Here is a 15,850-nt window from a genome sequence, read left to right on the forward strand (position 1 = left end):
ATGAAAAACAATTTATGGACCAAATTTCTAATGTTTCTTCTTTTTTGACTCTATTTCGACATGTTTCTCAGGTTGTTCACAAATTTTCAGACACTTTTAGACGTTTTACCTTTTGAGGTCCTTCTTTGTTACTTTCTCAACTTGCTTTTCCTGGTTGCTGGCTCGTTTAATTTACTTCAGTGCAACATCCCAAAGCTTTTAGCCATTTTATATTTTGATTTAGGTTTTCATGTACTTTACTAATAGCTACAAAATATTCAATCCCCAGTACTATAAAGTTAAAGGATTTCGATTCATCTAATTCTTAACTCCTAAACCATATACAGTGTTTGGTCCGCCAACGAATTCGAATATCAAGTTTAACTCCCTGTATTCTGTTTCGGAAAGCGGCCAAAAGGGAGCTGAAGTTGAGCTCTACCTTTCATCATGGGTTTGATCCAACCTAAAACCAAAACCATTTAGTGAACAAAAACACTCTCAGCAATAACACTAGGCTCCAGGATAAGAATATTTGCATCAACAACATCCGTATCAATCTAAATGGTGTCTTCATGTCAAACATTGCAAGAAACAAGTCTCAATTTCTTGTGAATATGATAAAGAAACTCAAGGGTAAACAATGAAGTACATTTGAGTCAACAGTGTAGCAGAAAAGGAGGCTAGGATGGGCTAAAAGTGACATTTTCATTCATTAACTCTTTTTGCAAATGGCAGGATGTGAAATTGGAGAAGAAGTGGAACACTTATCCTGTTTGGGATGAAAGAGCTTGACTAAGGTTTATTTCACAAGAGAACGGTTGAAATGGGAACGGAATGTCTTGATGGGAAGCGACGCAACCATATAGCAAATTGCCTACTTTAGTTCCACTACAAGAAATATTCTTTTCAAATTAGTCTGCACTGCTTGCGTTGATTTGGACTTAAGTATTGTCATCAGATTAGAGCATATGATTCAGTTTTGGGAAGAGTCCAGCAAAAGTCAGACTTTTAATCGGGCCATTGATTTTCTGACTTTGACTCCTTTGCCAAGCACAAATCAAGCATAACACGCTATTGTTGAATTGGAGGCCTTGGCTATATATTGGGCTATCCGAAAATGCAGAATGTTTTTGGCCGGTTTAAATCATTTTACTGTGATCACGGACCATAAACCGTTAAAACCGATTTTTAACGATCAGATGTTGAATTCCATCGAAAATGCCAAGATTCTTAGTTACCGTTCACGTCTTTCCCCCTACAATTTTACAGGGGAATGGAAGTGCGGAAAGGATCACTTTATTCCCGACGCTCTTTCCCGTGCTCCGATATCGAATCCGGACGACGATGAGGACGACGGTGCCGAGCTGGATCGGTCGAATCTTCAGGTGGCCGTAGTACGCGCCCGTGAGGTCGATCTCACTCTCGAGAATTTGTCTGCCCACGCCCGCGAATGTCCCGAGTACTGCCGATTGAAGTCCGCCGTGGAAGGAAATTCCGTGGTCAAGTCTCGATCCGGGTATGTGACACTTTTTAAGAAGGTAGCCAACGAACTTTCAGTCGATAGCGACCTCGTCCTTCGAGGTTCCCGCATTGTCGTCCCTCCTCCTGCCATCAAGGACGTTTTAAATATGCTCCATTCAAGTCACCAAGGGGTTGAGCGTACTAAGAGGCGGGCCAGGCAGATTGTGTTCTGGCCGGGTTTCAGCTCTGACATAGCAAATATGGTGGAATCTTGTTCAGAATGCGCCTATTTTCGACCATCTAATCAACCCGAACCTCTTATTCAGGCCGATCATCCTTCACGGCCTTTCGAGATGGTTACAGCCGATTTTTTCAGTTATGGTGGGTCGGATTATCTGGTCTTGTCTTGTCGCTTTTCCGGGTTTCCATTCATCCAGAAGTTTACTTCTTCCTCAACCGCCTCGTCTTTAATCAAGGAACTTCGCGATATTTTCGCTGTACTTGGAGTTCCTAATGTCTTCAGGTCTGATAATGCAACCGTTTTTGCCTCGTCACTAACCCAAGATTTTTTCAAGCAATGGGGCATCGTGTGGAGGCCATCGTCGCCTCATCACCCCCAATCGAATGGCCACGCAGAGTCAAATGTCAAGAGCTTGAAATATCTCCTGCCCAAGTGTGGAGGGGAGTGGGGATCGGATGAATTTGTGGCTGGACTAATGGAACTCCGGAACACACCTCGCTCCGACGGTTTGTCCCCTGCACAACATCTATTTGGTCGTCCCATGCGTACTCAATTGCCTGTCCATTGGAGAGCATTTCTCTCTGAATTCCAGCTTCAGTCCGAGACGGTGGACTCCAAGCGTCTTAAGGACGATCAAGTTCGAAAGGCCTATTTTGACCGGACAAGTCGGGTTCGAAAGAAGCTTTCGTTGGGCGAACACGTCCTGGTCCAAAATCCCATCACGCGTCGCTGGGACAAGCACGCCAAAGTTGTGGACAACCGATCTCCTCGACGATATCTCCTCCAATTTCCGTCGGGCCGCTTGTTGGAACGCAACCTTCGTTTTCTCCGTCGAGCTCCCCACCATGGTTTTGTTTTGGGAGACGATCAATCTGAGGACGCCGTTCCCAGAAGGAAGAGTCAACGTGAACGACGTTTGCCGGATCGATTACAAGCTTGAGAACGCATCATGATCTCATTTGTTCATTTCTCTTGTTTATTTCATAGTGTTGCTGTTTACACTCATTATTCTCGAAGGGGAGATGGAGAGATGCCATGAATATTAGACGCTAATTGCATGATGACCCAATTGCTCACTTCAATACGAACGTTCGAAGACGACGACTGAGAAAAGGAAAATGGTTTTACTTATTCTAAAAACGGAACTTACTGGAAAATAAAGAACTCGTGCATCTCCCTAAACCGTTTCATACTTTATCACTCGTGACGATCATGCAAAAATGCAGAATGCTGACCCTTAAAACCCTTAAAACAAGATCAACACATAACACAATTTTACACATTTCATTTAATGAACAGCTTATGGCCCTCTGAATCCCCATCAAAATGGGGTCCTTCTTTTGTCGTGTGCATTTGCTTGCCAAACTTCATTGGTCGTACTCTGGGTTCATCAAATCCTGATTTTAACAGAGATTTGAGAAGGAAGCGAGAGACGAGGAATTTCATGCGAAATACGCCATAAAATCAATCACTTGGATAAAAAGATTGTGAGGGGCTTAAAATCTTCTTTTGTCTTAAATCGGGTACCAACTTTGTACAACTTGCTGCCGTGCTCACTTAGACGATTCTATGCATTAGATGACCCATTGTTAAGTTTTAGACGTGACTTAAATCGGTTTTTGTTAACGATCCCAGACCAGCCCTACATTCAAGGGTGCCCTACGTAGAGCGGCTAATTCAAACAGTTTGCACGACCAAATATTTTATAAATTATGACTCACCTTGACTTACAGAGAACTTCATTCCCTTGTATCGGTATACAAACCCGAGAATCTTTGTAGAAAAAGAAAATAGATTCATGCCAATCACTTTTGGTTCGTTGATTATTAGTGAAACAATAAATTTGCCGTTTGAGATATCGTTTATCTGAAATAGAATACTAATATTTGCAATATCTCGATTTAGAATAATCTAAGCATTATAATTAACCATGTATCAAGTTAGAGGATTTCTTATGTCACTTTTATCCGCATTATTCAGCATCAATTTTGTTCACTTTTTCTTAAATCTACCTTACGTTAGACTTGGGTTAAACCAGAACTATGGGAATTTGGCATGCAACCATACCAAAGATTTATTTGGCGTGTTGCCCGCATGAAGAAAAAACTTGTTGTATTGAGGGTCAAAAGTTTCCTTCACCAAGGAAGGTGCCCAGGGTTGGTCAAATTTACAATGAATTGTTTCATGTGACTGTTCACTGTGTAAAGCCATACCAATAATGGCTCGTTCACTGGCACTTTTTAATTGCAATTCAATGAGATTTGATGGGGATTAAAACGGATGTAAATTTTTCACCAAATGAAATTAAGTATTTGGCGTTCGCAAAACTTTTTGAAGTTCTTCTATTTTGGCAGGACAAAGTTTGTGGAAGAGGTTGAATTCCTAACGTGATTGGTCATTCAATTGGCCTCTACCTTTGAGATTCCATGTTTGGAGATTTTAAGATGGTCATCAAGGGTCTCAAAAATAGTCTTGAGTATATCTTGCTTGATGTAACTGTTGACCGCGTGAAAAGACGTATTAAGCTGAATTTTGGCCTCGATTGGGAAGAATTTGAAGACATCTACAATTGAAAAAGTGAATATTTTACCCAGTCGCAATTCAAAATAAGTTCTCACGAAACCACGTGGGGGTCCCCCATTAGAGGCCGTTTGGGAAACGGAGAGGATGGCTGATTTGCGATCCATTAGAAGGTACTATTCTTGATTTTAGAGTCCGACAGCCTCTAACAATGAAGTTTTAGAGATGATGGTTGGGTGAAGTCGATGAAGAACTAGAAATACAAGTCAATCCCCCCCCCCATCATGACAATGAAAACAAAATTAATGGTCTGCTTACCTCTGAAAATCAATTTGCGCACTCTCTAATATGTGCAAATTGCAAGACGTAGGGCACCAAAAAATAGAGCAAACGAACAAATGATGATGTCCAATGCGTTCAGTGAGAATGGACGATGTTTGCAAAACCTTCATCACCAAATGGTCGCTCATCACCAAATGGTATACCTGTATGAGCGATAAGTTTGGGTTCCAACATAATGCCAACTATTGGGCTATTTTATAGCAATATTGATTGCATGTCGTATTTTCCACGTTCATAGAATTGGTTAAAGGCATCAACATTTGTCTCAGACATTTTCACAATGCCCGCCTTTGTTGGCGATGACCCTCTTGAGACGAGGGATGACGGAGGCACAAATGGCACGAACAGTATCCTTTTCAATGGGATCCCGTTCCTTGATCAAGGTGCGCTTCAGGGTCTCGATATTGTGGTGAGCTGTCTTCCAAGCCTCGCATGAAACAAGCCTCGCATGAACAAGTTTTGGTGGTTGGTTTTGGTTTGTGATCAATTCCCAGGAGACCATCCATTGTACTGTTTTACCAGCCAAGTGGTCGGTCGTCCGACATCCAGTGTCTAGAAATCTATGACTAAGCTCAATCAAGGACTTGGCTCAATATACCAAAACTATCCTCCGCAAAACTGCATCCAGAAAAGCGAAAAATACTCTTGAAAAAGCGCTCCAAGCTGGCCAGAAGGATAGAATCTGCTTCTAGTCACGCACTTATCACTAATCTTACAAGGAAACTAGCCATCGATGAAAAAAACATTAAAGTGTTTATCGAAATTGATGATGCTCTCTATAAGGAGAGGAAAGTAGTCCAAGAGGTTAAAACGAATGCGAAAGCCTTTTACACGTTTGCAAACTCAAAGAGCAAAACAAAGTCCCAGTTGGCCCCTTCGAATGCAGAGATAGAACTGTCCACGTACCAAGGCTTTTGGCAGACATGCTGGGTGATCATTATTCTAAAGTGTTTACTGTCGTATTCTCATTCTAGTCACCCATAGTTCTCTCTCATACTCGCTCTACACCTTCTCTGACTGCTCTCCATAGTTTCCCTTTTCCTGTATCAAGGAGTTCTCTAGACATGGAGGTGGACAGTGCCCAGAGGGCAGACAACGAAAGGGCAATGTGCATTAGCCCCTCAGTAGGTTAAAAGACGTGTGAGTTTTGTTAAACCCTTGGTATTCAGATCAATAACGTTAATCATTAATGTTATTTTCATCACCTTGCCTGGTGATATGTTGTTATCAAACTGGGTGTACAATGTATAAAATACCCAGAAATGTAAAATAGCCAATGTACTACACTCTTCTAATGTTTAATTCCTCCCTTTTTACTACCATTCTATTTATGGTGATTATTTGAACCGAAATCTAGCTGCTTTGGGCAAGTATACACGCTTTCAGCCATTAAAAATATAATCTAAGAAGTGTTGTGATATATAGTTTGTAGTTTTGCTTAACAACAAAGAGCCCTTTTGAGCAATGAGATAAAAGTGTCCATTGAGAAGTTTCTGTTACAAAGCTCTTGCACAAAATTGTGTTGACAGAAATATATCTGATACATTTAAAAAGAGGTAACTCGATGGGCTTTTTCAAATGTATTTCATAATCAAAAGACCAAACAACACGAAGATCACACCCATCATTCATATGAATTCAATATTTATCAAGGGTAGACTGATCATTTTTTGGTTTTCTTCATTTCTTCTTCTTTTTTGAAGAACATTGTAAAAACCCCCGACAAGATTGCTAATTTGTTACGCGTTTTCCATCGCGAAATGATCATTGACACAAATGGAACTTAAAAACGGTTTCCTATTCAAGAGAAAGGGACCATAGTAAAGAAAACACATTTGATTATAAAGGGCATACAGTAACTTACAAAATAGTTAAAACATGGTCGAGTAAATTGAGTTACATGCACACACATAAAATGATGAACTCACGCTTGTTCAGAGAACGAGTTTGGAAGGGTGGCCAAAATGGGCAAAGAAAAACAGCGAGATGTGGTCATATGCCAGGTCATAACACAGGCCAACAACTTTACAGTTTAGGCTCTAAACGCTCTAAATATGGAATGGGGTCCCAAGGCCTAAGTACAAACACTTCACTTTAGTTAATAGAAAATACGAGTATGGGTCCACTAGTTGGGGTCTCAAGTTGGAAACAGGTTGCTGATGGCCATCTGGGGAAAGCGTTGAAATTCCCACCGGCTTTTTACAACACTTGTAGAAACTCTTAATGCTCTCTCTGGGTGTCATGAATGCCATTGACAATGTGTGGAATAATGGCCAATGAAAAGATTCATCTTGGTCAGGGATCTGAGAGCAAACAAACTTGGCTTGTCAGTCATATCAGTTATTACATAGAAGAGCAAGGGACAACATTTTTGAAGGAAATACACAAATGACATTCCATCACACAGATTCACAGGCAGGAGCTGAGAGACACTCAACCACAAATACTTGCTGGATGCCCAATCATATGTCAATAATCTCAACTTGTCCAGGCTGGTCAACCTCTTTCTTAGTTTTAATGAATCGACATCAAGCTCCCTAGGTTGCTTTCACAAGTCCTGATAACATTGTGTAGTCACACACAATGATTTATAAACGGATTTCACTTCAGATTTCATATGACCAGAGAACAGTCTCTTCAAATTTAGCCCTTTCGATGTCTCGCAGTTGTTGATTTCTAGGGTGACTATGTGTCCAGGGTAGAGCCGTCCTCGCCTGTATATATAATATATACTTAGTTTTTACATCAGCATTAGATGACTAGAGATAAGCCAGACCAACCACCCTGGATTCTTGAACGCTTTCTTGTTAGTGCTATTGTCATGAATGCAAGTAACTAGCTTGTGCGTTACCGCGTTGATCCCGGGTCAAAGAGAACCAAGTACGACCATGTGCACAATCAAAACATCAAACCACTTGACCAAGGTGACGGATGACAAATTCGCAAATTGATCAAGCTCTGATTTTTTCCACTTTTACATATCACAACCCCTTAAATGTGTTCAAACATAAGTGCAAATTGTGTTCAGTTTGGGCCATACCTGATGAAAAAATGAAAATTTATCTAGCCGCATGTGTCGAAATGGAATGGCAGGAAAATACGTTTGTAAAATATATGTGGCAGTGATACTTGCGTTGGGTTACACTGGTCACACTGCATCAGAGGAACTTCAATAGTGTTCACAGTATGACCATCGACCCAAAATAAGACTGCACATTAGAAAAGAGCCAATCAGAGCCTGGCCATTTATCAGAAGAAGGCTTGTTCCCACGAAAGTGTAATCCGAATTGAAACTTTTAGACCACATCAAAAGAAACGGGCGTTGGTTTCATGGCATAGATTAAAGACATAAAACGTTGGTGATTTTTCTGGTGGGAACCTTTGGACGGTAGATTTGTCGCCTTTTAGCCACCATCGGCGTCATGGCCACCGTCAAGCAGGCTTGAACCAAGCCTTGTATCAGAATGTATCAGGCTTGAAAAGGTTCGCATCGTCCCATCAGTAGTTTTAACGAGGCTGACCTTTCCTCATTTAACAATGTGAAAGAAGGGTCAGCTCCTCAAAAACGTGTTTGAAGCCCCAAACTTGCATCACTGACACTGGTACCAGCAATCAAACGAACCTGCCAGAGCTTGCCTAAACGTCCCCATAACGGACAGAACATTGAGCGCGCTCGGACAACTTGAGCAGGGATGGTTGGGATGGCGCAATTGAAATTGATTAGTTAGATGAGACAACCAAACCATTAAAAGGCACTAATAGGTTGTTCAGAAATGTGTGAAAAGAAACCCGAGACAAATTGATGAAGAAATTCTTAGATAAAATATCAGGTAAAACAATTGAAAATGGGAATGCTTTAGGTTTTTTAACATAAAGATTAATCCTAACTAAGTTGACGCGTTCATTAACAATTGAATGATAAGGTAATAACTTAATATACTCTGTCATTTCTGAATATTTCTTTGGTGTTCCAAGGGATGATATAATGTAATGCTGATTGCTTCCTAAGTCTGATGTCCTCCTCCTCCCTCCTGTCCATCCCACTTCTAAAATGTCCGAGGAATATACTTGCCAATTGTTCTTAGCGCGGGAGCTCAATGTTGTTTCTGTCATACTATAACATAACCGATTTACCTGGATCTTGTGATACTAACATTTTCTAATGTGGAACAGGCGATCAAAGGATATTGGGTTTGATATTTCAATGGCTCAAATCCAATGTAAAAGGGCGGGTCAAGTTGGCCAACCTCTTGAAATGGTTTGACATAATGGTAGCGAGGCCAATCCAAGGACGGCCATTGGGTAGTATTCACACACAATGTTTTGAAAAAAACAATTTCCCTCCAAATTTCAGAGAATCAGAGCACGGTCACTTTAAATTTCGTCTCAAATGATAACTTGTAGGGTAGAATAATTAAAGCAAGTTAGGCGGATGCAAGTTAAGAACTTAAAGCAGTCAGTGTTGAGCAGAAGCTGCCCTTCCTCTGTTATGCAGAAAAAGGCGGGTGACGTCCAAGGGTAGCCGTCCCTGGCACTGTTGATCCCCTAACCCCGTTCAACCCAGACCTAAAAATGACAACCTTATTCCACAATTACGCAATCTGTAAGGTCGTTACTTTGCCAAATTTAATTCGTTATTTGTTGAGGGGTGTCATATCCTAAGAGGGAACAAAGAGAAGAGTACTAACGAGAAATATGTGCTAATGTGTTGCTGAAAACGGCCATTCCAACATGCAACACGTCTTCTTTCAATTGTTTGGTTAGTTTTTGAGAACTTCAAAGAGCCTGTGATTACATAATTCTCATGACAGTTTTTATCAGATATTTTTGATGGGTCTCGAAAAGAATCAATATCTCCTCTACATATACACACACAAATGTTCATGCCGATAGATCAAAAACCACATATTGGACTCAAGGGTAGCTACGAGGCCATCACTTTCTCCTTCCATGGCGTAGCTTCCTTAGTGAAAATCAGTCCACTTGCTAGATTAATTAATTTAAACTAAAAGCTAAAAGAGCCTAAACTGAGAGGGTTTACATTGGCGATGGCTTGTGGAGCATTGCGTATCATGAAAAATTTTGACATGTGACTCACGTATTCAAAACACTTGAATACATTTCGACTCGGGTTTCTGCTCATATCATGCCAGGTTTGAGTCGAAAAGCGGATCCGTATTACATAAATTATATCGTGACAAGGCGATTTTCTTTCTTTCGTCTTTTTCTTTTGAGATCACCTCTAAGAACGACTTATCCTATCACCGCACTTGATATTAGGTGTCACCAAAGAATCCTGCGAGGAGCTAAACCAATAGTTTTGTAACAAGAACGAAACGTTTCGTTTTGTTGGGAACCAATTGATTTTTTTAGATTAAAATTGAGTCCAGCAAAGGATACAAGTGATCTGCAGGACTTGAGTCTAATATTGGCGGGTTCTGTAAAAAGGGAAAGAAAAACAAAAGCCTCTGGCCAGTCCTACATTTTGCCCGATTTGGTCCAACACTAATTATTTGTGGCCTTTTGTCAAACAATGCCTCTTGTATCCTGTTCTTCAGCGTCGGTTTATAGTCTCCGATAAATGTCGTCAAAGAGCCCAAAACCGTTTGGATATAACTTCTAAAAACCTTTCTCCCCCATAATTTCCTGATGGCTTTTGGCTTTTGACTGCCGTTACAAGCAAGGTATATGGAACAGTTGAAAGGATGGCCTTTGTTACCCTTGATAATGGATGCTGTGGGCAACCCACGGTCGCTCTCCTTCAGTGTCTCAACTCGTTCATTGCAACCCGGAGGCCAATGAACCAAATCGATCTGAATTAATGAAATGAAAACGAACGACAATGAAGCAGATGAATCTGTCAACACAAGATCAAGTTTAGCTAATAATACTGGAAAAAGGGTAATCAAATACGTAGAGTCGTCGAAGAGGTATGGGCAAATGGTTGGGTTGAGAAGGGGCTCTGTTCAAAACAAAAGAAGCTTTAAGGTTCTTTAAAAGTTTGTTGTCCAACCAACTTGCATTGTGTCGGATGCCGCATGTAATGCCTCTTCTGTCACTCTGGCAGTGTTTGACCCCTGTATTGGAGCCAACGGCGTGGAGACCCTTAAATGAACAAAGAATAATATATCGTTCGTATCTTCCTTGAATCCTTTTTAGTTCAAGGGTCTAAAGTCTTTCCCAATAACTTTCATAGATGGTTCACACCAACGATGGTTCTTGTTAAGCTCCATTGCACCTTCTTGACCTTACTTAACCGCTTTGCGGTCATCAGGGCCCAACTGGGGGATGCACACTCCAAATGTGGCTGAACTATAGATTATAGATTCAGGCAGACGGAACTCCCAGTGGATTTACCCGAGACCAAACTTCACACAATGGTTGGATAAAACTGCGTTTCACACTAGAACTCTGGCCACGGTGGTAAAAATATCCTTTAAGTTTTGATGGAAATTCCCAAACTCATCTTGACATTTTTCTACCTCAAGCAATCCTATGGAACAATTTTGATTTTTTTGCTTTATGGAATTCTAGCCCACATAAAAACCTTACAAGCCTAAAACATTAAAAAAACTCAAATTTTAAAAAGCCTACTCAATCTGAATAAGGAGCACAGTTAGTTAGCTCTAAAATATAACTTGTGATATCATCTATTTCACCGTTACTTAGTTACATGGGATTTAGTGATCCAAATTTCATCGTTTTTAGCCCCTAAATGCTCCGGTTATATTTTACTTCAATTTCCCAAAGAACTAATATCGATTTTCAATTTAACAAAAATGAAAGATTTATTTTTAACATTTTTTTACGGACTTCCTTACCGCTACCGGGATTGGAATCCCAGTAGTTCAAGACGAGAAGATTATCCATTTTACTTGACTATCATTTATATATATTATTTGATTGACCAACGAATTAGAATTGGATGATCTGGCTAATCCTTGAATGTAGGGTTTGATCCGGAATTTTAGTCAAAAACTTGTCCAAGTCTGACTTAAATCCTGCTACTGGATCAACGCCTACATAAGCCCTACGAATATTTGAGGGCAGCAAATTGAGCAATGAAGGAGCCCGAGACAGAAGAGATGTGGACTTCATTGTTTAAACTAGCTTGGATTCTTGAGGGCTTGAAGGTGCTCTCAAATTTTGAGATTAGATTTTAGATAGATTTTTCTTTCTTTGCATAGTCTCACAAAAGCAAAAAATGCTATATAATGTCACTTAAAACACAGTAAAACTGTAATCTTTGAAAATTTGTTCGACAATCATGATGTGTACACTTAGTCACGCTTTCCCTTGAATTCTGAAGACAATACGTACAAAAACAATGTTAAGATTTTGTCGTTTCTTGAAGACTTTGCAGAAACTGATCAAAAATAGCTCTTTAAGAATTCATTGATGTTTAAGAAATTTTCAGTGACCGCCCAACAAAATGTCGTTTGAATGATTCTAAATTGTTTTTTAAATCTACTCTTTTGAGGGTTTAAGATATGGTTTTACAAGATTTTAAGTTAATTTGAAATTATGCTACAAAAGAAAAATAATCTTTTGTTTTCGTGATAATAAGAATTGATATTAGATTTTTTACATAAATCATATCGTGACAAGGCGATTTTCTTTCTTTCGTCTTTTTCTTTTGAGATCACCTCTAAGAACGACTTATCCTATCACCGCACTTGATATTAGGTTCAGAGTCTCAAAGCTTGAATTTTGTTCTCTGAGGGCACACAGACTGTTTGATTCAGACTCCCCAAGAGTTGATTTTGTGCCTTGAGTTGCCCATTTTATGAAAGCCAATGGAAGGCTTGCGACATAGACTTACGTAGTTCTTCGTGTTGGTGCTATTACTTGTGTTGAGGCTGACTGCTGAAAAGTTCGCCCAGATTCAACACGTTTTTCTTTAGCCGGGAGCAATTCAAAACTACCATAAGTCGAAAGAACTGTGCTCAAGATTTCAAATTGACGCACGATTGTAAGTGAAGAATTTCAAAGAAAGAAATATAGACAGTTGGAGAAAACATGCTTGTGTCCAACCCAGAATGACGAAGTCAATGGAAGGTGTTTCACCGTCAATTGAGGTCTCGTCAATGATGACCTCTCACATGGAGCCTTGTCTCAATTGTCAAGGGAGGTTGCAGAATTAAGAATGGAAAGAAGAGTTGAGCAATCATTGCACAGGACAAGGAGTGTAGAAAACATGCAAGACAAACAAGTGGAAAATCAACCCGACTGGAGGAGACCCCAATTCCCGAATACGGATTCTCCCAGGCCCACGCCAGCGCCTATGGGGGAGACAAGGCAAAATCTCACGAGTCCCAACAGTCCTGACAGCTCTGGATCGAGACCAATGTTGATGAAACTACCAATTTAACCCGTGGATTCCCCCTCAGAGAGAATTCATGGTTAGGGGATGTGGACACCTTGATTCCAGGACACCTAGGGGCGCTAGCTACCTATAAGCTGCCCACGTTGGAGGTTCCAGTATTCTCGGGAGATAGTACAAAGAAATTCTTTCTGTGGTGGCCAACTTTTCGGGATGTGTATCAAGAAAATCCCGGATTGGATCCAGCCAGTAAGCTGGCATACTTGAAACGTCACTTGAGAGGAGCGGCTCTTCAATTAGCATCATCCCACGGTTCTTATGAAGAGGCAATCATGAACCTACACCAAATTTTCGGGAGACAACGAGACTTACTAAGCGAAATGACGATTGAGCTGGACCAACTGAAGGAAGAGAATGTTGTTTTGCTGGAGCTTTTGTTAGTGGTTAACAACTATGTAGCTTTATTTAAGTTGATTGACCAGGACTCACGTCAACTAGCTATGCTATTAATTCAACTAATTGAACACAAGTTGCCGTATAAAGTGCTTATTCAGTGGAAAAGAAAAGTCCAGGAAATGGATCAACGTGGAGAGCAAGTGTTAATCAGCGACTTCTCATGGTACAAGTCAGTGTATTCCTGAAGCTTATTGAAATTGAAGAGGCCGAGAATTGAAGATTGCCCCACGCCTGACACGGGATTGCATTGAGATAACAAATTTCTCAAAGATGTAAGTCGGACCAGCCGTTCATTTTTAAGTCGTGAAACTGGTAATGCCATCCGTTTTCTGGTCACCCATTATGATTGGCCCAAGTCTTAACTGACCACCGCGTTCTGTGTGGAAGAATGTGGAAAGTGGTTTGACTTAATGACAACCCTAACACGTTCGCACTGCTTCTCTTCCTTCGTTTTGCGAAATCGGAAGAAAACAATATTTTTGATTGACAAGTCTGGACTCGACTTCGGCCAATTTATCTAAAATCGAGTAAAAGTCTTGAGTGCTTTCGGCTCGAGTCCGGACTCGCCCCAACAATAGCACCCAACAATAGTAGTTCCCTCCTCTCTCTCTCTCTCTCTCTCTCTTTCTCTTTCTTTCCTTCTCTCCCTTTCTGGAAGCTTGTTTCGTTGAGATTAGACCGTGGTATGTCGCTCAGGATCCTCTCCATAAGAATGTTATTGTTATGAAGTTACCGTGGGGTCAATGAGCTATGATGTTTGGAAGCGCCTGTAAGAGTTGGATGACCAATGAAGCTTCATCCCTTTTCATCAGTCACATAAATCTTTTGAACTGACTGAAGAATAGCAAGTATTTGCCCAACCAATCATGGAATCGTTCATAGTCCTTGCTCAAACTGAGCCTACTGTTGGTTTTGTGGATTCATTTTTGCACAAATTGCCCGTGATTCTCGGTTTTCTCAAAGTCGAATTATTCCTATATATTCAGCGAATGCTGCAGCTTCAAACCAAGACAAACTGACTTTTGTGATACAAAACAAACCGGTGGCAACACAATTCATTTGGCCAATATTATAGTGGAGGTAGTATATTGCAACCAATGACTTTTAATCCTGCATCATGAATGGTTTTGTTGCTTTTGGCAGGCTGTAATTAAGCTCACAACTGCCTCTGGAAATCCGCCCAACAACTTCGAAACTGGTGGACCTGCAATTGTAGCTAACATTCTTCCCAGGTAAAGTTTATGGTTCTCACCCCTATGGGTTCAATGATTCATTTTTATACTTATCCTTTTCTTTTACAGCATGTTCAAGGCGGTCAGGTTGATTGTAAATGGAACCCTTTTGAATCCTCAGTGCGACAATTGTCGGTTTGTCTCTTACTTATCTTCAACATTGTCTTACGGTAACGACGCTAAAATGAGCCAAAAGTGCATGGAGGGCTATTACCAGGATGATCTCTCTGGCGGTGTGCAATCAAATGGTGTGGGTAATCCATAATTTCACTTTTTCTTCTGTTTATAACCTTTTCGAAAACCATTTCAGATAAATAACGCAGGCTTTATGGAAAGACGTCAACGATTTTTAACTAATCGATCGCTCTCACTCTAGACATATAAAGATATCCCTCAATTTTTATGGGCCAACTACAAACCGGCATCTTTTTCAATGAGAAGGCATGACCCTGATGGCTGTGATGTTACAATCATTTTTACCCAGACAAGTATTTCCGTCCCACATAGGAAATGTGTGTTTATGTGTGATATTAATGCTTTTTTTAATTAGCTAATGAATTTCGAGCTTTACCTCTAACGAGACAGATGATATTGTGGGACATTGGTCTCACTCAAGCTGCACGTAAAAATATCTGCCCTCATGGTAAGCATAGATTTCAATATTTGGGTGTGGGCAAAGAGATGCAGTTTCTACTTCAACTTTTTTTCACTGTTCCGTTCTTTTCAGCCCGAATTGGTGAATAAATTGGAAGAAAAAATGAAGCGCGACAATGCCAGACTTTATGCCAAACGTTTCACGACCACATCTTCAATTATTTGGAAGAATTCCGCAATCTTTAGTTTGTTCTCGAGGCACTCTAAATCCCAAAAGATCTACGTCTTTTTCATTGAAGGTATATGAAACTTAGTTAAAGTTTCTCATCTATTAAGATAAGGCTGTGTAACAAATGAATCTGCTAGGTAATAACTTTGTTGGAAGGAGAACAAAAATCCTTTCAAGTTCTCCCGCAAGTGGCCAGCTGCGTCAGCTTGACCACAGCCAGAACAGACGGCAGACGGGAAGGGGCCAATGGGCCTACATCAACTGCATTCATCAAGGGTATTCGGATGACTATCAATGGTAAGTGCCCGTGATGGCAGGAGTGAGTTTACAACCCTTGATTTTGGGCCATTGTCGTCTGCAGGTTCGCCCATTGATTCATTGCAGACCAAAGGGAGCGAGGATGATGATGAGATCGCGTTTGCCCGGTTGCATTTCAAACATTTTTAGCTTCGCTACACCGGAATCTCTCTCTT

At 40.6% G+C, this 15,850-nt stretch overlaps 1 protein-coding gene and 2 long non-coding RNA genes across 4 annotated transcripts in view; all 3 read left to right on the plus strand.

Annotated features, from left to right (window-relative positions):
- The window catches only part of LOC131891251 (uncharacterized protein K02A2.6-like), a gene marked incomplete in the record, with an annotated part of 2,966 nt that extends 136 nt beyond the window's left edge, over positions 1–2,830 (plus strand). The window contains 1 exon segment of the mRNA XM_059240782.1: positions 1,048–2,830. Within this exon segment, the coding sequence (XP_059096765.1) occupies positions 1,048–2,621 (1,574 nt within the window).
- LOC131891256 (uncharacterized) overlaps positions 1–15,850 on the plus strand; it is a 31,041-nt gene that overhangs the window by 13,326 nt on the left and 1,865 nt on the right. The window lies entirely within an intron of this gene.
- On the plus strand, positions 14,323–14,873 carry LOC131891257 (uncharacterized). Its single transcript, XR_009374381.1, has 3 exons — positions 14,323–14,402; positions 14,466–14,554; positions 14,624–14,873. It is a non-coding gene; the product is annotated as an uncharacterized LOC131891257 (long non-coding RNA).

The sequence above is a fragment of the Tigriopus californicus genome, chromosome 12 (assembly GCF_007210705.1).
Source record: "Tigriopus californicus strain San Diego chromosome 12, Tcal_SD_v2.1, whole genome shotgun sequence".
Lineage (NCBI taxonomy): Eukaryota > Metazoa > Arthropoda > Copepoda > Harpacticoida > Harpacticidae > Tigriopus > Tigriopus californicus.